The sequence below is a fragment of the Balaenoptera musculus genome, chromosome 2, assembly GCF_009873245.2.
Source record: "Balaenoptera musculus isolate JJ_BM4_2016_0621 chromosome 2, mBalMus1.pri.v3, whole genome shotgun sequence".
NCBI lineage: Eukaryota > Metazoa > Chordata > Mammalia > Artiodactyla > Balaenopteridae > Balaenoptera > Balaenoptera musculus.
Window position 1 is genome coordinate 12367842 of NC_045786.1, and position 23205 is coordinate 12391046.

At 41.2% G+C, this 23205-nt stretch overlaps 1 protein-coding gene across 1 annotated transcript in view; it reads left to right on the forward strand.

The window, feature by feature from the left end:
- The window catches only part of C2H10orf67 (chromosome 2 C10orf67 homolog), a 114595-nt gene that overhangs the window by 26861 nt on the left and 64529 nt on the right, over positions 1-23205 (forward strand). Inside the window, 4 exon segments of the mRNA XM_036840214.1 lie at positions 3210-3353; positions 5280-5373; positions 9150-9181; positions 21607-21711. Coding sequence (XP_036696109.1) covers positions 3210-3353; positions 5280-5373; positions 9150-9181; positions 21607-21711 — 375 coding nt within the window.

Genomic DNA, 23205 nt, shown 5'->3' on the forward strand with positions numbered 1-23205 from the left:
TTAGTGCATGGATTTTGCTATCATATTTCTGACTTCACAGTAGCAAGATGCTGCTCCATTTCCAGCCTCCATCTGCACTTCACAGAGGAAGGAGAGTAGGGGAGACGTGGAATGGAGTGGTGGTAGCTCTACTAAAAAAGCAAAAACTTTCCGTTGAAAACCCCAGCGTATTTATCGTTGGCCTTAACTACATCACATGACCCCTTTAACTGCAAAGGGTTCTGAAGGAGTGAGTATGTTGGTGAGGCACATTACCGCCCCGACAAAGTCATGCTTCTCTCAGTAAGGAAGGACCTGTGTAATGGACACGGGGCTTTTAGCTATCCATGCCTACAGGTCATTCATTTTGAGGCTCCCTTCTTTCCTTTCATAAACATTTAAAGACAGTATAAATGACAATATTTAAGACAATATAGTCCTACTAATTACTTCTTTAATGTCATCCCACAAATTTTGAGATGTAGTATTTTTATTAGTATTTAGATTTAAGTGCTCCAATTTCCCATTTATTTTGTTGGCCCATTGTTTAATAAGAAGTTGGTTAGATCTCCAAGCATGCTCTTTAGTTACTGTTATGTTGTTGAGTTTTAAGTTCAGTGCTTTGTTATCAGCAGACAGTCTTTGTGAGATGAATTATTTGGTCTTTGTTGCGACTTGTCCTGAGGCTTTGTGTGAGGTCAGTCTTCATTATTGTGCCCTGGAAATGGGAAATTAAAAATAACCTGTATTTGTTGAGTGTATATATATATATATATATATATATATGTATCTCCACACACACATCTGTACATGTGTGCATATATACATATATGCACATACACATATTGTCCATTTTGTTCAATATTAATATACCTATATTAACATTCTTTGGGACATTGTTTGCCTGGTAAAACTTTCTTATTTCTACACTGACCTCAGTTCTGTGTCATTGTATCTTAGGTATGTCTCTTGTAAATTGTGATCCATGGGAGTCTTAGGCCAGTAGGAGTTTATTTGACCATACCAGGATTCCTGTCCCTCCCTTCTTCAGAACAAGCCGTCCATATAGGGCTGGATCTTCTAAAGGCAAAGTCATTTCATCTTGTCCCTGGAATTTAAGGAATTCTTTAAGCTTTCACTTGCTCTAGAATTTTTTTTCTTATTTCTCAAAATAGTAACCCTCATAAGTTGACAGCGTGGTGTAAAGAAGGAGTATGAGTCAGTCACAACTCTGTTCAAATCTGGACCTTCCGCTTACCGGCCACGTAATGTTGGACTAGTTAGTCACTTAACCTCTCAAAGTCTTGATATCCTCACCTGAAAAATAAAACCTTCCACATAGTGTCAGGATGCTAAAATCGAGCTTCTTCCCAGGATGCTAGTAGCCAGGTATCAAATTCCAAAGTGAGTGTGAGATCCCATTTGCAGAATTTACGAAGAGAATGTTACACATCAGATCAATGACTCTTAGCTCTTTAATCAGACCAAGGATAATAAAAACGGGGATCAGGGGGTGAAGGGGAAAGATTGCCGAAGCCGTTTCTTTAGGAAACACTATTGCCATGCTCTTTCTGGGAGAGGGCTAGCAGAAGGGCTCTTCCTCAGCTCAAAGCCGGTGAGGCAGGCTTCTGTGGAACCTGAAATATGTTTGCTGCTATTGGAAGACTCAGACGACCGGTGCCGATTCATGTGCAAGGAAGCCAACGTGGGCTGGGGCAAGAAGGGGCTGAGCTGGGATCAGTCTGCACTGCCAGAGCTGCTGGGGTGAGGGTTGTGTGACTGTTTCTTGTGGACCACATGTGGCCTCTGAGGAAAAGAGAGAGAGCGCCAGCTTGAGGTCATTCTGGGTCCTCTCCAGTTGACGGATTGAGAAGGACAGAGGGCCCCCGACAGAAGGGAGAAGAAAGAGTAAAACTCTAGATGCATAGGGCCTGAGGGCGGAGTAGCAGTGACCACCCGGAGTGGAGAAGCAGCTGTTTGCCCCTGCGCGTCCACAGGAGAGCAGGTCCCTGCGCGTCCACAGGAGAGAGGGTCCCTGCGCGTCCACAGGAGAGAGGGTCCCTGCGCGTCCACAGGAGAGAGGGCCCCTGTGCATCCACAGGACAGAGGGTCCCTGCAGCGGGAACCTCTAAAGAAGCTGTGTGGGTGCCCGAGGGAAGAAGGGTCGTTCTCCTGTCCTACCAGACCAGGGTGAAGCCCCCCGCCAGGTAGGAACAGCCGTGTCCCTTTATCCCTTCTGCCTTGTCTGTGGTGGAGAAGCAGCTGGGGTGTGGGGTGCGGGGGGAGGAGGGGAGAGGGGAGAGAGCTCAAGAGTGAATCCCACTCTTTTCCTTAAAGCCCTGCAGCTGCCAGCTACTGCCCTTGGCCTGGAGTGCAGGGAGCAGCCTTACCTATGAATGAAGTTGCAAGTGTCACATTCTAAATGCTACTTTCGGGCTGTGTTTTGAGTGATGATGGGACTTTCTGTTCCCAAGAATGAGCAGGAATTGCTTACAGTTTCCATTCAGGGCGAGGGAAGATTACCTAGTGGATACATTTTATTTTTTATTCTAGTTTTTGAATTAAATGTTTATTTATTTATTTTGGGCTGCATTGGGTCTTAGTTGCAGCACGTGGGCTTCTCTCTAGTTGTGGCTCGGGCTCCAGAGTGCATGGGCTCTGTAGTTGTGGCGCACGGGCCTAGCTGCCCCGCAGCATGTGGGATCGTAGTTCCCCGACCAGGAATCGAACTCACGTCCCCTGCATTGTAAGGCAGATTCTTAACCGTTGGACCACCAGGGAAGTCCTAGTGAATACATTTTAAATAGACAGTGGGAGACAAAAATACATTGCGTTTGGGTGATACCAGTTCTTAGTCAACACATTGGTTATATATTTAAGTACTTGGCTAGTAAATTCACAACAAATGTTGATTCTTGCCCATTTTTCCTGATCTGAAAATCACATACTGAAAATTGTTTTTTCAATCGTTTTTTGATTCATGGCAAAGGATAACTTACTCTGTATGGGAGGACACTGCTGGGAACCTCCTCTCCCTTCGTCCATCAGCATGTGTTAGTTTAGCAGATTAGCTGGAATCCCAGTGTACATGACTTTGGAGGGGTAATCTTCAATTCAGGACAAGCCCCTGACCAGGTGCCCCAGTGGTCTGCCCAGACCAGGCCAGGTGCTGAAATCTTTACACAGAGGGCCCTTACTCTCTACAATAACGTATGTTTTTCCATTTTTAGATTATTAAATCTCTTCAGGTGGATTTTGGGTTCCTCAAACAATTGATTCAACTGAAGTTTGAGGACCGTCTTAAAGAGGAATCTTGCAGACTCTTCACTTCTCTACATGACAGGATCCTGACAATCGAAAAACATTACCAACAGGTAGAAGTTCTCTCATTTCCTCTGTTTCATATGTGGATTAATTTTGTGTTTAGATGTGTAGGTACTACAGTTTTTAGCTTAGCAACTTATGAGGGCAGTTTAATTTGTATGTGTTTTGTCTCATGCGATGACTACATAAAGCGGTATGGTACCTATAGCTTTACTATGTGCAGAAACTTTTGTGAGTGCCCTGTGTATGAACTCATTTAAGGCTCATGACTAACCTGACGAAGTAGGTTCAATTATTATACCCCTTTTACAGATGAGGAAACCGAGGCACAGAAAGGTTAATTCACTTGCTCAAGGTCACCAGTTAAAAAACCATCAGGGTTTAGGTTCCAGGCCAGACAGTTTAATGCTTGAATTGCAGCCCTTAACTACAGTTTTATATGACTTGTGTTTTAATGGCTCCGTAGGAGCCAAAGACATGACAACTCTGCTGCTCTGAGGAATTTCCTAAAATCTTTGATCAGGTTAGCATATTTATCTGTCATTAAGAACAGGCATCAGTGTTATTTTTCTGCTATAAAACAAAACACCCACGTGTTGTTGACCCCACCATTCAAAGTACCTTTTAATGCATTTCCTCTTTAAGTCCCTCAACAATCCCTAAGTGGAAATCCTGTTATCTCTGCTCTGCAGATAAGGAAACTGAGCCACCAAGGTTAAGTCACTTGCTTAAAGTCAGACAGATAGTAAGTGGCACAGTGACATTGAAATCCAATTCTGTCTGACTCTAAAGCCCATTGGTGGTTTACACTCCATGCTAGAATCAAAATTGATATCAGAATCAAGAGTATTTTTTTTAACATCTTTATTGGAGTATAATTGCTTTACATTATTGTGTTAGTTGCTGCTGTATAACAGTGAATCAGCTATACGTATACATATATCTCCATGCCTCCTCCGTCTTGTGTCTCCTTCCCACTCTCTCTATCCCACCCCTCTAGGTGGTCACAAAGCGCCGAGCTGATCTCCCTGTGCTATGCAGCTGCTTCCCACTAGCTATCTATTTTACGTTTGGTAGTGTATATATGTCCATGCCACTCTCTCCCTTCGTCCCAGCTTACCCTTCCCCCTCCCCGTGTCCTCAAGTCCATTCTCTACGTCTGCGTCTTTATTCCTGTCCTGCCCCTAGGTTCTTCAGAACTCTTTTTTCTTTTTTTTTAGATTCCATACAAGAGTATTTTTTTAATGTACTATCTTTCATTGTTATCCATAACAGATAGGATCAAATAATTTGATTAATCAGAAAATGAGTCTAGTTTGTGGATTAGTGGCCCTAGATTTCTTCCCATGAGCATAATTCATCCAAAAAATACCAGGACCAGAAGAGGATGTGAACTCCAAATAGATTTCACTATTTTATTTTATTTTTTAATTAATTTTTATTGGAGTATAGTTGCTTTATAATGTTGTATTAGTTTCTGCTGTGCAGCAAAGTGAATCAGTTATACGTATACATACATCCACTCTTTTAAAGATTTCCTTCTCATTTAGGTCACCACAGAGCACTGAGTAGAGTTCCCTGTGCTATACAGTAGGTTCTCATTAGTTATCTATTTTATACATAGTGGTGGATATATGTCAATCCCAATCTCCCAACTTATCCCATCCCCTGATTTCATTATTTTATAAGCAGTTCTAAGACATTAAAAAGACTATGATATGGAAGATGAGAGAAAATGTTCACATCATCTGTATTTATTTTATCCATATGAGCTCTCTGTTGCTTTTGGTTCAGTGTAAGTGAAAATGGAATGTGTTGTGTTAGCTGTAAGCATAGGGGAAATGATTATAAAGTGAAGTTTTTGAGAGAGCATATGATTTGAATGATGGTTTTATACTGAGCCCCTCCCTTGTAGGTGTGAGAGTTGCATTTGGAAATACATTGTGGTGCTTGTTGTATTTATTTTTCATTTGCAGAATGAGGATACCTTAAGAAAATGCTACAATCAGCAGCTGGCCGACGCCATAGCTACTATCAAAGGAATGTACCAGGTGAGTTTTGAGTGCCATTGTGAGTGAAACCGGCTTGATATCTTGTGAGCGCCCAGGGTGGGGCTCACCGTGGGTTCCCAGTCAGCGTTTTTAGCTTTGAAGGCCTAAGACTGTTCATGCTTACTTTAAACTGACCAAAATAACACTTTATGGTGACAGATAGAACTTTTCAGAAACTGAAAAATTCCAGTCTGGTATCTCGTCCAGCTGGGCAAGTGATGCAGTATTCCAGAGTTTGTTTGGTGAGCGTGCAGTTCGATAAGAGGAGGTCAGGGAGTCTCAAGAGAAGCTTCATCAGGTCTGCAGTAAATCCCAGGGAGCGGTCTCAGATCCTCAAGGGAGTAACTTTTCTAATGATGGGGACGCGATCTATCTGCCAGACACCATGCTTCCTTCTCTTAATCATTTCCAATGATTATTATTATTTTTTTTTAATTAATTAATTAATTTATTTATTTTTGGCTGTGTTGGGTCTTCGTTTCTGTGCGAGGGCTTTCTCCAGCTGTGGCGAGCGGGGGCCACTCTTCATCGCGGTGCGCGAGCCTCTCACTGTCGCAGCCTCTCCCGTTGCGGAGCACAGGCTCCAGACGCGCAGGCTCAGTAGTTGTGGCTCACGGGCTTAGTTGCTCCGCGGCATGTGGGATCTTCCCAGACCAGGGCTCGAACCCGTGTCCCCTGCATTGGCAGGCAGATTCTTAACCACTGCGCCACCAGGGAAGCCCCCCCAATGATTATTTTTTAATCTTAGCGAGGACCTTGTGATTCTTTTAGTATTTATAACTATAATCTTGTCTTTCATTGCAGTATATTTCCATAAAGAAATATTGCTTTATTTACAGCAAATCGTACTTTGATTGCATACCTCTTTTTCATAGTACTGAACACCTTTGATTGAGTTATGTGATTGCTTGTTACGTGTCTCTGTTTTGTGCTGCACTGTAAGCCTTATAAGGGTAGTGATGCTTGTCTTACGCACCGCCATGCCCTGCCTCTTAGCGCTGTGCCTGGTACACAATTAGCAATCAGCTAATAATTGCTAAATGAATGGAGGTTGCCTGAACTTGTGGCAGATACTGGTGGCTCCACTGTCATTCTTCCCCTTCCTTTTTTTTTATTAGCAGAAGCACTTCTTACTATGAAGCCAAAATGCTAGATCCTTTCTCAGCTTCTTTCCCAGCTATGGCATGAACAAGGGCCAGGTCAGGTCCAGTGTGACCTGAAGGTAAGTTAACTGTGAGGTTTAGAAAGGAGGTTATTCTTCTTTTTTTTTTTTGGCTGTGCCTTGCAGCATGTGGGATCTTACTTCCCCCACCAGGGATCGAACCCCTGCCCCCTGCAGTAGAAGCTCGGAGTCTTAATCACTGGACCGCCGGAGAAGTCCCTATTCTTTTTTTTTTTTAATTAAAAGAGACTCAAGGGAAAATATACCCCTCTTTTTCTTTGTTTGACATTATTATGTCTCCTGATGCTTGGAATTGCTGCAACCAACCTAAAAGCAAGGAGTGGGATACTTAGGACGTGCCAAGGGTAGCAGACTAGAAAAACAGAAAGCACTGGGGTCCTTGATGACATCACCGAGCAACTAACTAACTCTGGACTTGCTCTGCCTCTGGCCCTTTTATGTCATGAGACAAAAACCCCCTTAGAATTTAAGCCACTGTTAATTGCCTGTTCAGTTACCTGTGGCTAAAAATATCCCAGAACCTATTGCCCTGTCAACAGTCTCTGTGACTCTGGGCCAAGTTGTGTTTCCAAAGGTGACCCTGACACTGTCTCCCACTCACCTGCTCTTCCGCAAGGTTTCCTTGCTCCTCCGCCACCCAGAGGTGGAGCCTAATTCCCCGTCCCTGGATCTGAGGGGCCTCCGTGACTTGGTCATAAAGACAGAATGTGATGCTGCACGACTTTGAAGGCAGGGACAGAAGAAGCCTTGCAACTACATCCTATGCTCTCGGGATGTTTGCCCTTTGGATTCTTGCCCTCCGAATCCAGCTGCCATGCTGTTAGGAGCCCAAGCCATCTGGAGAGTCTGCATGTGGGTACTGGGGCCATTGGCCCAACTGAGCCCAGCCTTCAAGTCATCCAGCCCCCAGGCATTTAGTCTTGCCATCTGGGGTCCTGGCATTATTGGGCAAGAGCATGCCATCCTGCTGTTCCTGTCCTAATTCCTTAGTGAGTGAGCATGATAAATAGTTGTTTTACGCCACGAAGTTTGGGGAGCTGTGTTATTAGATAGCTGGAACAGTATCCTTACGCTCACATCAGTAAGCGATTTAATTGCATTTGTTGGATAAACTACTTCCCTAGTGGTTCTGCCAGCACAATATAGCATCATGGTTAGGAGTTAGCGTAGTGTATGTTTTAATACAAGGACTTGGGAGTCAAACTACTTGCGTTCGAATCCTGGCTCTGCCACTTAATTGCATGTGACCTTGGGCAAAATACTCACCCTCTCTGCCTCAGTTTCTTCATCTGTCCAATGAGGATCATATTAGTACCCAGCTCATAGGCCTGTTTTGAGGATGAAATGAACTGATCCTTGTGAAGCACTTACAATAGTGTTGGGCACATGATAAGTGCAGTCTAAATGTTTGTGAAACAAATAAGCTCTTATACAAATTCATGACACTCCTTGGTGTTGCTGTCTTTTTCTGGCCCTTTATCATCCTGTGTTAGTGTTTAGGCTTACAGTTTTCTGTCCACTGACCACAGATTTCAGATATAGTAAACTGCCCTTAAGATATCTGTAATCCTTTTCAAGTTTTATTATGCTGAGGCATATGAAATTGCCATTTGCTCTTACAGTTCTGTTCTGCACATTCTTGTACTGTCTCAGGTACACATGTGCGAGAGTGCTTTTAAAGTATGTTTGTAAGAGTGGAATAGAGAGTATGTGGATTTTCATATTTATTATCTAAGGCCAAGAGCCTTCCAAACTGATCATAATATGAAAATATTTGTTACTCTTCTTCACCGAGACTTGATATTGTCAGGTGTTTAAATGTTTGTTGATCTCATGGACATGAAACTATTTCATTGTGTCTGATTTGTGTTTCCCTTGATTATTAATATGGTTAACCCTTTTAAAAATATGTGTATCGGCCATTCAGTTTTCATGTTCTGTGACGTGCCTGTTCAAATTCATTGTTTATTGTGTTATTTGTTTTCTTTTTGGTTAATAAGAGTATTTTAAAAAACATATTTTGGATACTCATCTTTTGTTTGTTTTATGTGTTGCACATGTCTTCTCTTGGTTTTTTGTTCACTCTTTCAAAAATTTTTTAATTTTTTGGCTGCATTGGGTCTTCGTTGCTGCACACAGGCTTTCTCTAGTTGTGGCTTCTCTTGTTGCGGAGCACGGGCCCTAGAGCATGCGGGCTTCAGTAGTTGCTGCGTGTGGGCTCAGTAGCTGTGGTGCATGGGCTTAGTCGCTCTGCGGCATGTGGGATCTTCCCGGCCCAGGGCTCGAACCCGTGTCCCCTGCATTGGCAGGCGGATTCTTAACCACTGCGCCACCAGGGAAGTCCCCTGTTCACTCTTTTTACAGTGTTTTTTGATAAACCAAAGTTTTTTTCTACACTAATGTAGTCAAACTCCTATCTTTTCCTCATGGTTTCCACATTCTGTGTTTTGTTTTAAAAATGCTGCTATATCTTAAAGTCTTCTAAGATTTCTATATTATTGTCTTTTACATACAGGTCTTTAATCCACTGGGATTGATTTTTAGTATTGATGTGAAGGAGGGATTAATTTTTTTCCCCATAATGATCCCCCAGGTTCTCAAGTTAATGACAGAAGATAATGTGTCATGTCAGAACTCCATGTATGTGTGTAGGTCAGATTTGGGGTATTTTGTTCTGTTCCATTCGTTAGATTATCTATCCTTGTGGGAAATCCCACTAAAATTAATGTTACCCCAAAACTGGGTTCGCCTCTTGGTGGGTGTTGAGCCAAAAGACACAACCAAGCCAAAGATTGGGAGAAGGAAGGACTTATTACTTGCAGCAAGTAAGGGGAACACTGGTTATCTCTCGCAAAGCAGTGTCTCCCCAAACAGCAAAATTGGGGACGTTTAAGCTAAGGGTTCATGCATATTCATAAAGGGACTTGGGCAGAGGAGAATTCAGCATAGAATTGGGGCAAAGGTTGACAGAGTCCTGGCTTTAGTTGATTGAAGTCAAGAGGGTCAACATCATCGTTCTGTCCTCCACCTGGATGGGGGCCTTAGTTCCTGCAGAACTCGAAGACAGGTGTCAGATTGTTATGTACATCCCTTGAGGAGGAACTAGGACTCTCTTTTATCGCTGAACTATTGTTTCTTGACTGCTCTTCCTTTGTTCCTGCATTTCCCTCACTTCCCTTTAGATCCTTAATTACTGGGCAAGCATTGTGGCCAGGCTTAGATCACCAAATGGCTTAAGCCACGCCTGGTTCTCTTTCTCCCGGGACCCCCTACCCCATCTGCTTACATCAGTACTTAATTGTAGGTGTTTGGTAAGATAAGTTGTCTCATTTTCTTTTCTGCAGGATGGCTTGAATATTCATGGCTCTTTCTTTGTTCTTCCATATACATTTTAAAATACATCTATGTCAGGGAGGAAGATATTTTCTTCTACCATTCTAGGTTCTTCTGGCTGCTCTAAGAATTCAGTTGACATGAGACAGATTAACAAGAGAAAACAAAAGTTTAATAACATGTACACATGGGAGAGACCCAGGAAAACTGAGTAACTTGCCAAAATGGCTGAAACCCTCACCTTAAATACCATCTTCAGCTAGAGACAAAAGAGGGTGTTGGGGGTATGGTTTGGGACCTCAAGGGGGAGGAAGGAAATAGAGATGGAAAAGCAAATGTTTGGTAAACAAATGTTTGCTGGGTCCTGCAGAGACAATGGGATGCAGAGTGGACCCTGATCTATAGGCCCTGCCAAGTTTCTCCCAGCATACCTAGTCCATATTCTTTACAGATATCTCTGGTGATAGCTCCATTCTGGAGACAGGCCCTTTATCTAAATTCTTTAGGCAGCTAAGGGGGAGGTAACAAGAAAAACTTTCTGAGTTTTCTGTTTCTTAAAAATAATCAGCCCAATCAATCCTCATGCCAAAGAGACACATTTGGGGATGGCAAATTTTGCTGTCCTACAATTTTACACCATTTCTTCATTCATTCATTCATCTCTGCCAGCTGCACTGTTGGGGCATCTAGCAAATTGTTAAGTAAAAGTGATGACAGCAAGCATCCTTATTTTATATTAATACTGAATACAGTATTTCAACATTACACGTAATACTTGCTGTAGATACTATCAGGCTATTTCTTTTGCGAAGAGACTTTTGAAAAAATCATGAATGAATTTTAATTTTGTAAAATGTGGGGTTTTATGCATCTATTGAGAGGCCATATCATTTTTTTCCCCTTAATCTATTAGTGTGGTGAAATTAATTAGCTGATTTTTAAAAATGTGAAATCAACCTTACTTTCTTTGTATAAGCCCAACTTGGTCGTGATGTGTTTTTTTGTTTGTTTCTTTTTAAAATCTGTTCCTGAACTTAGTGTGTTAATCTTTTGCTTAGGATATTTTAAACCTGTGAACATCAGCATGGTGAGCTATACTTTTCCTTTTTTATACTATTCTTTTTGGGTTTGGGAATCAGGATTATGGTAGCTTCACAAAATGAGCTGGGAAATGTTATCCGCATTTTGTTTCCTAGGAGCATTTGTGTAAAATTAGAACTTTTTCTTCCTTAAATATTTAGAACTGCCAGGGAAGCCACCTGGGCCTAGAGGAGTTGATTGATTGATTGACATATTTTGAACTCCCAATTTCCTTACTGATTATGAGACTATTTGGGTTTTGTATTCCTTTCGAGTCAGATATAGTGAAATATTTGTCTAGGGCCTTTATTTCCTTTAAACTCAAAAATTTCTTGGAATAAAGGCTTAATATATATCTCATTACTCTCGTATTTTTTAATCCTATATTTTTAAACCCCACTGAATATTTTTATTACTATTTTATCCATTTTCATTGAGTTTTAAAATATCACTTATAATGTTTTTTATCACTAGGAGTTCTATATTTGGTTTGTTTGGTTATTTTTTAATGGCTCTGGCTCTTTGCCCATAACTTGTCCTGTTATTTCTATAAATATATTTCAGTGTGCTTGATTGATATTCCATGTTTCACAATTTCCATGTCTTCTATCTTTGAGGGTCTAATAAGTACTGGCTGTCGCTCATGATATGTCCTTTACTTTCGGGTTTCACGATTTTTGACTGTGAACTCATATTTCTGCAGAAACTCTTTGAGGCCTGGAATAGAGGTGAGTCTCTGTAGAGAAGATTTCTGTTTGCTTCTGCGAGACTCCTGGGTCTGTGACCGCTTTAACCTAATTCTCAGCTTGAGGCATTTTAGACCACCCAGATGTATGAATGTGGGCCATCTCATGCCTATAAAACTCAGAAGAAACTTTTCTCCACCTCTATACTTTGAGCCAAGTTTCCAGACAGGAGGCAATTTCACTTTTACTGGGATGGGAGGAGGTACAGGGTTCAAGGTGGTTACTTCTAGTTCCTTCTCACGCTGAAGAGATGGCCCTTTGGTGTCTCAACCTTAATGGGGTAGTCTCCTATTATTTAGAATCACCACTTTGAGGAAGACCTATGTGATGCCTTTTCTCTGTGCCCTGTTAAGAGGTGAAAACCAAAGTTCAAATTACTGGTTCGCAATGCCCTGGAGTACAGGCCAGTTTCAGTGTCCTGCATACGTCTCTGGATGTCTGCATTCACTTAATTTTGGCCTAACTATTCCTTACTTTGTCAGCTTATAGAAGCATTTCACCTATCTATCCAGAATTTTTTTTGTTTACAAAGTAAGTCAGAATAACATGATTTTTTTTTTTTTTGAAACATGCTTTTATAACCCTTTGTGTCTTCAACAATTTCTGGGTCACTGATAAACTTTTAGTGTGTATCAAATGCTCAAAAAATATGACAGAATAAGTGACTATCACTCTTTCTATATGCTTTTTGTATGTCTAGGAATAGAAAGCCCTGAAAGGATTAAATGCTTTATATGCATCAGTGTTTCATAAACATGTGCTGGTTAAATATGCTTAGCCAACAGTGTATTAATTGTGGTTCATTGGTTTATCTAATTAAAGAATTATTTTAAAGATATAAAAGTGATTCTTTGAATCTTTGCTTTGGCTTGTTGGCATCACTTTGATCCATGACCTCAGACAGCCTTCCAAATCCTGGCCACCCAGTTTGTTAAGGCTTAGTCATAAGAAAGAACAGAAGAGTTGAAAAAACAACCAAAGTACACACTTTTGGTTAAGAGTAAATGACTCTCTGCTGCCCTCTGGAGACCAGTTCAGGATACAGGTACAAGTGCTTTTTCAGCAATGGAGCAAGGTTTTAAATCTATTTAACTATTAAAACAATTTCTTGTGTGATATTATAGTACCTTATTTTCAGATAAAAGAAAAAGTTTTGATAAAAATTACACTTTATTTAGCTTCGTTTGGTCTTGGAAATGTGTCAGCTCTGATTCAGATAAGAAAACACAGTACTCTAGGTCCCTCAGACACAGAGGGATTTAGGAGCATGTAAAACCCTTAGAGAGGACTTCCCTGGTGGCGCAGTGGTTAAGAATCCATCTGCCAGTGCAGGGGACACGGGTTCGAGTCCTGGTCCGGGAAGGTCCCACATGCCACGGAGCAACTAAGCTTGTGCACCACAACTACTGAGCCTGTGCTCTAGAGCCTGCATGCCACAACTACTGAAACCTGAGCACCACAACAAGAGAAGCCACCACGAGAAGCCCGCACACTGCAATGAAGACTCAATACAGCCAAAAAAAAAAAAAAAAAAAAAACCCTTATAGAGACTGGAGGAATAAAAGTTTGGGAGACTGTCACTAGCTTTCAAATTAATAAGCAATTTTCCCAGCATCATTTGTTGAATATCTTTTCCTTTTTCATTGATTTATGATGTTTCTCTCATGTTAAATGATAAACTGAGGCATGTTACATTTTTAAGAGTTTATCTGAACAAAAATAAATAAGTCATGGGGATGTAATGTACAAAATAAGGAATATAGTCAATAAAATTGTAACAATTTAGTATGGTGACAGATGGTAACTTAGACTTACTGTGGTGATCATTTGGTAATGTACACAAATATTGAACCACTATGTTGTACACCTGAAACTAATATAATATTGTATGTCAATTATATTTCAATAAAAGGGGGGAGGGATGAGTAAAAACAAAATTTTTTTTTTTAAGTTTATTTGAGCGAAAATTGATTCGAGTCAGGCAGCACTAAATCAGAAGTGGTTAGGAGCACTCCAACACAGGAGTCAGGGGAAAAACTTTTATAGAGAAAAGGTAGAAGGAAAGCAAGGAGGTTATTGGCTGTAGCTTAAGTGTTTGCCTTCTAAGGAAAAGCCTCATTGGTTGTTTGTGACTGGTTGTCCTTAGGTATTGATTTCTTAACCTTGAGGCAGCTGCACGCTCAGGTTTGGGTTTGCCTACATAGGCTGCTAAGGTATTAGAGCCACCTCAGTCTGATGGCCTCCTTGTTTAATTAACACTCATCATACACCAACAATAAGGTTTATCTCAAGGTTATCTCTGCTATTTTGTGGCTATATAAGATTATCTATGCAGTGTTATAGCTCTCCATTGCTTTTTTGGTATTTAATATTTTTAGCATTATAATATGGTAAGTCTGGGTCTTTTTTCATTAGTTCTCTTTCTCGAAAATGTCTTTGCTCTCTTATTTTTCCAGATAAATTTAAAAATAATTGTGTTTACTTCCATTCCAAAACGGCCTCCCTTGGCATTTTTATTAAAATGGAACTGTTTGGAAATTTATTCATGAATTTTGGAAGAAATTTGTATCATTTACAATAGTCAGTCCTCCTATCCAAGAATATTTCTTGATTCACTTATGTCTTATTTCATGTATCTCAATAGAGTTTTATAATTTTATTTACGTGGGTTGTATATCTTTTTCATACAACTAAATTATTCCTAAATATTTTATGTTTTTAGAAGATAAGACAATTTTTGTCATATTTTGAGTATTTTGATATACATGGAAACAGTTGATTTTTAGCAGCTGTATTGAGATATAATTTACGCAGCATAAAATTCACTCATTTAAAGTGTACAGTTCAATGGCTTATAGTATATTTACAGAGTTGTGCAGCCATCACACTAATCGATTTTTTTTTTTTTTTTTGGCCTCATGGCTTCTGGGATCTTAGTTCCCTGACCAGGGATCAAACCTGGGCCCCGGCAGTGAAAGCGTCGAGTCCTAACCACTGGACTGGTAGGGGATTCCCACCCTAAGCTAATTTTAAAACAGTTTCGTCACCCCCCCAAAGAAAGCTTGTACCCAAGAGCAGTCATTCCCTATTCTCCCCTCTCCCTTTCCTCTCCTGTTTCAAATCTCTGGCAACTGCTAAACTACTGTCTCTATGGATTTACCTGTTCTGACTATTTCATATAAATGGGATTGTACAATATGTGGCTCTTTCATTGACTTCTTTTACTTCAGCATAATGTTTTTGATGTGAAACCACTCATTTTTATAACTACTGTTTCCAACCACTTTGTTGATAGATTTCCAAATGTGGGATTATCAGATCTCATTTTAACAGATTTTAATTTATTTGTATTTTCTTTTTTTAAAATTTTATTTATTTATTTATTTATTTATTATTTATTTGGTTGCGCCAGGTCTTAGTTGGGGCCGGCGGACTCCTTAGTTGTGGCTCATCAGCTCCTTAGTTTTGGCGTGCGAACCCTTAGTCGCGGCATGCATGTGGGATCCAGTTCCTTGACCAGGGATCGAACCCCAGGCCCCCTGCATTGGGATTGCGGAGTCTTAACCACTGTGCCACCAGGGAAGTCCCATCTGTATTTTCTAAATATTTACATCTACTAACTGAAAATGATAATATGCCTTAAATTCTCAAATGTATATCACTTTTTTACACTAGACAGAAGTTGCAGAATAATATTAAATAGTACTCAAGAGAGTGATCATTTCTACTGAATTTGAAGGGAATCCTACCTGTAATTCATCATTAAACATAAGAACGGCTTTTTGTTTGGAATAGTTTATTGAATCCATTCCTTGTTGGAGCAGCTGGATGGAAGGAGGGTCAGACTAATTAGTCCTTTGAGATGGGCTGATTGTAGAAATGTTAATTAACCTACAGTCTTGGTGCATTGGGCAATAAAGTAAAAATAGAATATATATTTATGGGGGAAGGCCAAAACTGAACCAGAAAAGTAGGTCAAAAAAGAGTTAAAGTCAGAGGGACTTGAGATGGATGTTAGGTGTACACAGCCAAATGGGGATCAGGGAACCAGAGAAGATTAAGAAAAATCAGGCTAGAATGGATGACACAGAAGTGATCTAACTCCTGAGATTGGTTTCTTAAATGCTCCCAGAAAAGCGTTGCCGAGATGAATCAAGTCCCTTTACAGAGGCCCAAGTGGTTTAGACTCTGCCCCTCATTCCTGAATGGGGAAGGACCGGGCGCTTCCTCGCCTTGTCAAGGTGGGGAATCAAATGTGTATCCTAAGGAGGGAGCAGAGTTGGGGTAGGGACACAGCTCTTTGGCACTAATGCATTGGGAAAACCTATAACCAGCCTCACACCCCATGTGATGCATGTAGCTCCTGGCAGAGAAGAGAGTCCTGTGACTTTTATAAAACTGAAGAGTCTGAATTAGACTAAGGCATGTCTTTGCAGAGGCATCAAGGTGAAGTGCAGATGAAGGCTGGCAGCCTGGTGGAGGTGATTCTCAGTTCAGACCCTTCGGCATGGAACATGGTTTAATTTTGCTTTCAAGTTTGGAATACGCTCACTTCCTGTGTCTTACGTACTGCATGTACTTAGACGCTTCTTTAGATGATGGTCTCCCAGGTCTTTTAAAGAGAATTTTAGAGAGACTTGGCAGCTTTTTTCTGTTCTCTGTCTACACTGGATGATGAGGCTTCTCTTATACATAGAATAATTTGTGACTAGCCCAGAACTGTGCATCGTAGGTCCTATGAATATGTACAGAATGGATGCTGATGTGTTCTTGCAGCACTCTTTGTGTAGAAGAGCTCTCTTAGGGTGCCAGAGTAAGAGGAGAATACGTCCTATTGTTCAAAAGTCTTAGGCACATCCGCACGCCCAGAGTGCTTGAAATAGAACCATCAGAATTTCATTTCCTCAAATCAAATCACCTCCCTCTCCTTTACTAACTGGGGGCTAATGATGACGTCATTACCTTCTTAGTGGGTATTCTTTCTTCTGTGAGTAAAATCTGGGCCAGTCAGAGGGCCTTAGGGAACTGACTGTTGGGGGGACTTTGGAGGAGAAGAGGGGGATGGGGAGGGATGTTTACCCTGAGAAAAGGATACACAGGAGTAGAGAGAGCCCTGCATAAGCTGTACCTCCATCGTTCTGCACAGACCTGATCTCCTTGAATCTGACATAGTCTGGGGCTCCAGTTCTTTTGTCTTAGGTGGCATTGGTGACAGGGCATTAGTTAAATATCTGTGAGTAACAGCGCTTGGGGAAACTTCCTCCTTTTCCCTAGGCAGATAATTAATGACAATGAAAGCAGTTATCACTTAGCAACGTATTTACTATGGCCCAGGCACTCTGCAAAATGCTTCATGTGTAGCATCATATTGATTATATTTCTATAAAAAGACAAAAAAAAGACTAGAGTTAAACTCAAATGGATTGCAGAAAAATGCAGATTTTAATATCTAAGTTTTTATCTCAATGCCTTCCTTTTCGGTGAGACTATAATCGGTGTTCAGAAGGAAAGGTAAATGGAACTAACTCCTCTTCCGAGTGTCTTCACTCAGATATTTGGAGGAAAGCCTGATATTCATGTCTTCTCCCCTCTAGCTAAGCCATCATCTACTGTAATGGAAAATTGTTATAAGTTGTCTTCAAATATTCTCCCAGGATGTCTTCCCCATCAAATACTCACGTGTCTTTTTTGGTAACTTTGAAGAGATCTTGCAAACAACTCGTAGCTCATTTTGCAGAACTGCAACCTTTTTATGGATAGCAAGTAGTAGTGCTTGTTTCGAGGAAAGCATTTCAGGTTTGTTCTCTTCTTTACTTTCTCAAATGTAGATGAAGATTCAATTCAGGATTACCCAAATCCGTTTCAAGGCTGTCATGTTAAAAAATGAGTTTGTTAAAATGGTAAAATAGTAAAATTGTTTTTATTTATTTTATTTATTTTTAGCTGCGTTGGATCTTTGATGCTGCGAGCGGGCTTTTCTCTAGTTGCAGCCAGCGGGGGCTACTCTTTGTTGTGGTACACGGGCTTCTCATTGTGGTGGGTTCTCTTGTTGCGGAGCTCGGGCTCTAGGCTTGCGGCCTTCAGTAGTTGTGGCACGTGGGCTCAGTAGTTGTGGCTCGTGGGCTGTAGGGCGCAGGCTCAGTAGTTGTGGCTCATGGGCTTAGTTGCTCCGCAGGACGTGGGATCTTCCTGGACCAGGGCTTGAACCCGTGTCCCCTACATTGACAGGCAGATTCTTAACCACTCTGCCGCCAGGGAAGCCCTAAAATTGTTTTTAAAAGTCTCTGAATGGTGGGCTTCCCTGTTGGTGCAGTGGTTAAGAATCTGCCTCTTCCCTCTTCCTCTGGGGATCTCAGTCTTTCTCTGAAGGCCTTCAGCTGACTGGATGAGGCCCACCCACAGTGTGGAGGATAATCTGCTTTACTCAAAGTCTATTCATTTAAATGTTAACCTCACATGAAAAATACCTTCACAGCAACGTCTAGGCTGGTGTTTGACCAGATCTCTGGATACTAGAGAAGGAAGCCAGGCTCAACCCCTCTCCTCCCCTGCAGGCTGCTAGTGTAAGGGAGGCTGGGACTGGGAAAGTTCAGGAGCTTTGATGGGTTTAGTCAGGTGGATTGGAATTTGGGGGTTTGAGTTTTGGGGTTTTTAAATTTTTTTGGCCCTTCCTTCCTTCTTTCTTTCCTTCCTTCCTCCCTTCCTCTCTCTTCTTTCCCTCTTTCTTTTTTCTTTCTTTCCTTCCTTCCTTCCTTTCTTTCTTTCTTCCTCTCTCTCTCTCTCTTTCTTTCTTTTTCTTTCTTTCTGTGTTGTTGTTGCTATCTAAGAGTTAAAAAAAAAAGTCATGGCACTTTCCCGAGAGTTCTTCTAAGAGACTGAAACATGAGACAGGATATCAGATTTGAAGGGGTGGGGAAGAAAAAACCCTGTTTTCTGCTCACCTCCTCTTGAGCCCAGCTCATTCAATAAACACTAGTAAAACATCAGAAACATTCCTGGAGATGAAGAGAAATGAATCCAATGTGTTTGGGCCTTACGATTACTTTATGAAATGTCAGAAGTGAAACTTCTTTTCTTCCAACGAACTGTGGCCCCCGCTGCCCTGAAGTCCAGAGGGGCCGAGTGCATCCTAAAGGCAGGTTGGCCCCAGCGATGCCGTGTGTGTGTGTAGCAGCTCAGCCCAGTTCCTGGTGGGATTTTAAATGAGCTCCCAGAGGTGGTTTGTGCTGTGTTATAAAGGAGATGACTCGGCCAGCTTGTCCGAAGCATCTTTGTTTTGCTATTTTTTAGGAGGACAAATAAATCCATCCTATTCAGAACATAAAGATTAGTGAGCAAAAAACAAGTAATAAACAAATGGACCCAAGAAGAATGTTTATAAGATATAGAAAGAACAGAGCAGTGGAAGGCAAGTGGGCAGGGGAGGGATGCTAAGGCTTCCCAGAGCAGGTGGCATCTGGGTTTGGATGACAAACAGTAACAACAATAATAAACGCTAAGATATAATACTGGGAGCTGACAGCGCTGTAAACACTGTCCAAAATTGTTTACATGCATTATCTTATTTAGTTCTCACGACAATTCAGGTAGTGTTATTGTTTGTCCCATTTTACAGATGATAAAACTGAGACACAGGGGATTTAAGAAACTTGTTCAAGCTCACAAAGCTACTAAGTGACAGAGCTGGTCTTCAGGCCCAGGCTAACCTATTCTAATGCCATTCAGGAGATTGACAAGTAAGAGCTTATTAGGTGGCCTAGAAATTCCAAGTGCATGGAGACCTGCGGTCCCACGGTGCTTCTGAGAAATTGCCTGCTGAGTATCAGCACTGATTAAATGCCCAGCCTGGCGGGGGAAGGGGACAGAAGGCTGGCACGAGTCAGGGGCCAGGTAAGCCAGCAGCAGAGCAACAGGGGTGCTATTTTGTCCATTGTGCTAAGGGATTTGGACTTTAGCCTGTGGGGACGGGAAGAGTTGCATTTTAGAAAGATCGGTTTGGCCACAGGGTGGAGATTGGTTGGAGAGGACAAAAGAAGAGTCAGGGAGGTGAGTTAAGGGCTAGTACAATAGTCCAGGTGAAGACAAGGATCTGACTGTAACTGAGCAGGACCCTAGGGGGCCTTCCCGGGACAGAGCCCTCCCCCAGGTCCCCTGCTATAGCTCCTCTCTGAAGTACCCAGGTAACAGTATCTGATGCACATTTCCTGAGTTGTTTCACAGATGCTAAAACCTCCACCAAATGGAAGATGTTAACCACTTGATGACCATGAGCACCCAGCCCCCAGGCCTCCTGGAGACTAAGGACTGATAATATTAACCCCTGTGACACCGCCCCGCTACCTCACCGTCAGCCACTCTGAGAATGGTGCACGAGCTGATCACACATCCTCGGCTCCCTTCCCTCACCTGGCCTTTAAAAATATTTTGCTGAAATCCATCAGGGAGTTCGGGTTTTTTGAGCATTAGCTGTCCCGGACTTCCGGCTCGGCGCCTTGCAATAAACACACGGCACCGCAACTGGGTGTCAGTAGATTGGCTTTGCTGCGTGCGGGCGAGCGGACCCCGGATTTGGTGGTAACATGAAGGCGGGGGAACAGGGAAGGGGAAGGTGGGCTCGGGAGTGATTTAGGGGTGGGTTGAACGGATTTGGTGAGGTGAGGGGGGAGGGGGTCCTTAAAATGACAGAAAATCGGTTTCTGGCTTGGGCTGCTGTTAAATGGGGGAGGTAGAAAGGAGGAGAGTGAAGATGGGGAACCTCCGTTCAGACCTGTTGGATTTGAGCTGCCCTGTCACTTACACTCAGAGCACCAGTGGGGTAACTGTCTTAGTCTCTGCAGAGCGTTTGAACTGTAGACATAAACAGAGTAGATGTGAAGAATAGATCTACATACTCAGTGCTGTTCTTTAAAATCTCCCAATTAAAAAGCTAATATTGTCATGTAGATTGTTCTATTTTCACTCTTTTTAATTCTACTGCATATTCACTTACTGATGTTTTTCATTAGTGTGGTGTAGACTGTGTCAGTGTTATGTCCTTAGCTTGACTCTTAATGCTACCTCGATGTATTATTCTTCTTCTCAGTCTTCCGGTGTTCATCATATAACAGAACAATTTTAGTTTGTAAATCTAACTCTTTGAAATATAATATATTAGCAGATATGGTTAGGTTTTACTATATTTCCTGTATGTCCATGTGTCCAAACGTATTAGTAACAAATAAATGATAAAAATAAAATAATTCTTCTGTAATTCCCAAGAGTCCAAAATGGACAAAATGCTTTTGCATGTCTGTGTTGAAAATGAGGTTTTTATATGTTGGCAGTAAAGAACGGCATCATTTTTAAAGCATTTTTCCTTGTTTTGGTTTTGTGATACAATTCTTCAGAGTAATGACTGCCAATAGGTTAGCACCTCAATGCTTAAAATAGGCTGTCAAGAAATGGTTCTTCTTTTTTTCACATCTCCATTCCAAACCACTGAGGGAATTAGTTGCACCACTGAAGTACATTTCCTTTCTTACACAGTCAAAATTTTTGCTGGCTTCCTTTCTAGAGGAAGATTGAGGTAGGACATTCAGAATCATGATGTGGATTTACTATTAAGGTTTACTATTATTATTATTATTCCTGGCATGGCTGATGCAGTCAGACTCATGCTTTGTCTCATAGAATAATACTGTGCTGTATACCGTGACACTTTAGTGTATTGTTCAATATAAACGTAGTTATTTACTAAAACTTGTGTGCAAGTTGCAAAAATAAAATAACTTTACAAGACAGGAGCTTGAATAAAACATGAAATGGTTTCTGTGCGGGCTAGCATGTGTCTGACTTTATGTCTTATGCTTTTTTCGCTTTTCCAGCCAGCATTCTTGAGGTGGAAGAGAAGACATCTGGTGCATGACGCAAGGGGCGTCAAAATGATTTTGTAAAAAAACTGAAGGAGAAAGAAGAACTCATTAAGGAATTAAGAGAAGAACTGGACCAATATGAAGAATTTGGATCTCAAAAAGTTGTAAGTTTCACAGCAAAGAGTAATTCATTTTAATACATATAAATGAAGTTACAACTGTCTAAAAGCTTGGGGTCGGAATAAAGGGATTACAATGCATGTATCTTGGGTATCTCTCCACAACATAAGCCAGTCCAACCCTTTTCTGCTTGACACCACAGTGTAGAAAACCCAAAATAATTATAAATAGGAGCAATATAATTGTTCTCAATTTTTATTTGTAATAGAAATAAAATAACCTATCTCCCACTACAAAAATTTCCCCACCCTAGAAGAGAACGTAAATAGATTTTTGTTTTAACTTGGAAGAGTCCCACCCTTTTTTGCAGTCCAGATAATTTGAAAGACACAAAACAATCTCAAGTCAGAGGCTTCCAAGAAACCAACTTGGAACAGGATGACCTTAAGTGGAAATGTCAAGAAGGAAAATTCTCAGAGGGTTTTCGCCCTCTTCTCCCCGTTGCAGTAGGAGCCAGGAGCTGCTTTACTGCTCAAAGCACTGACGAGAACAAAAAATGCGAAGCGAGATAAAGCAGAAAGGAGAGCTTAGCTGCCTGTCAAGGAGGTGAATGTGAAGGATCTGGAAAGTGTGGACCCTAGAGGCGAGTTTATTTTCATCTCAGATCAGCTCTGAGCTGCCGGCTGTACTGCCTAGCCACAACCCAGAGCCATAGAGGGGTTTTCGTATTAGGTTCTAAGAGCAAGAAGTGGATTGTTTGAGTAGGAGAGGCAAGCAGGGAGGCCAGAGAATCACAACCTGTTGAGTGTCAACTGGCAGGGGTACCTCCTCACACCACAGCTCAGTTTACCGATAAGGAGGCAGACTTACATCCCGGGTGCAGCTGGTAAATGCTGACGTGGCATGAGAACCGAGGTCTAGATGAATCCAAAGGCCCGCATGAGGAGGAGGAGCTTTATCCTCTGTATAGAGTAAGAATTAAAGTTGCGCTATCTATCTATCTATCTATATATATATACTTTTATATAATGTATATATATTATATATACATTATATTATTATAATTATGGTATTACGGTCTATAGGTATATCATTATAATGTATGTTATAATTAATATATAGTGTATATTAATACCTGTGTATAGATACACATAAGTATTGACACATGCATGTATATGTATGGAAAAAGCCTGAGAAGTTATACATCAAAGTGTTAACACTAGGAAGAAATACTTGCAGGTTGCTGGGCCCTTTAAGTGCAGTCCTTGGTTTATCTAAGTCCCACACTAGTATTCTTACTTAAAACCCCAAAGTTAGAAAAGATAAGGAATTGAACTTGCACCATTCTAAAGGACTTTATTTACGAACTGGGGAAGGAATGCTTTGTTTAATCTATTAGAATTCTCTATGTTCTAAAAAAACCAGAGCATCTTCTAAGCAATGTGGTATTAAGTATTATTATCATAGACCTAATAAAATTGAATATTATTTCTTTTTACATGTTCTGATTGCCTTGGAGGGAGAGGCACATCCAATTT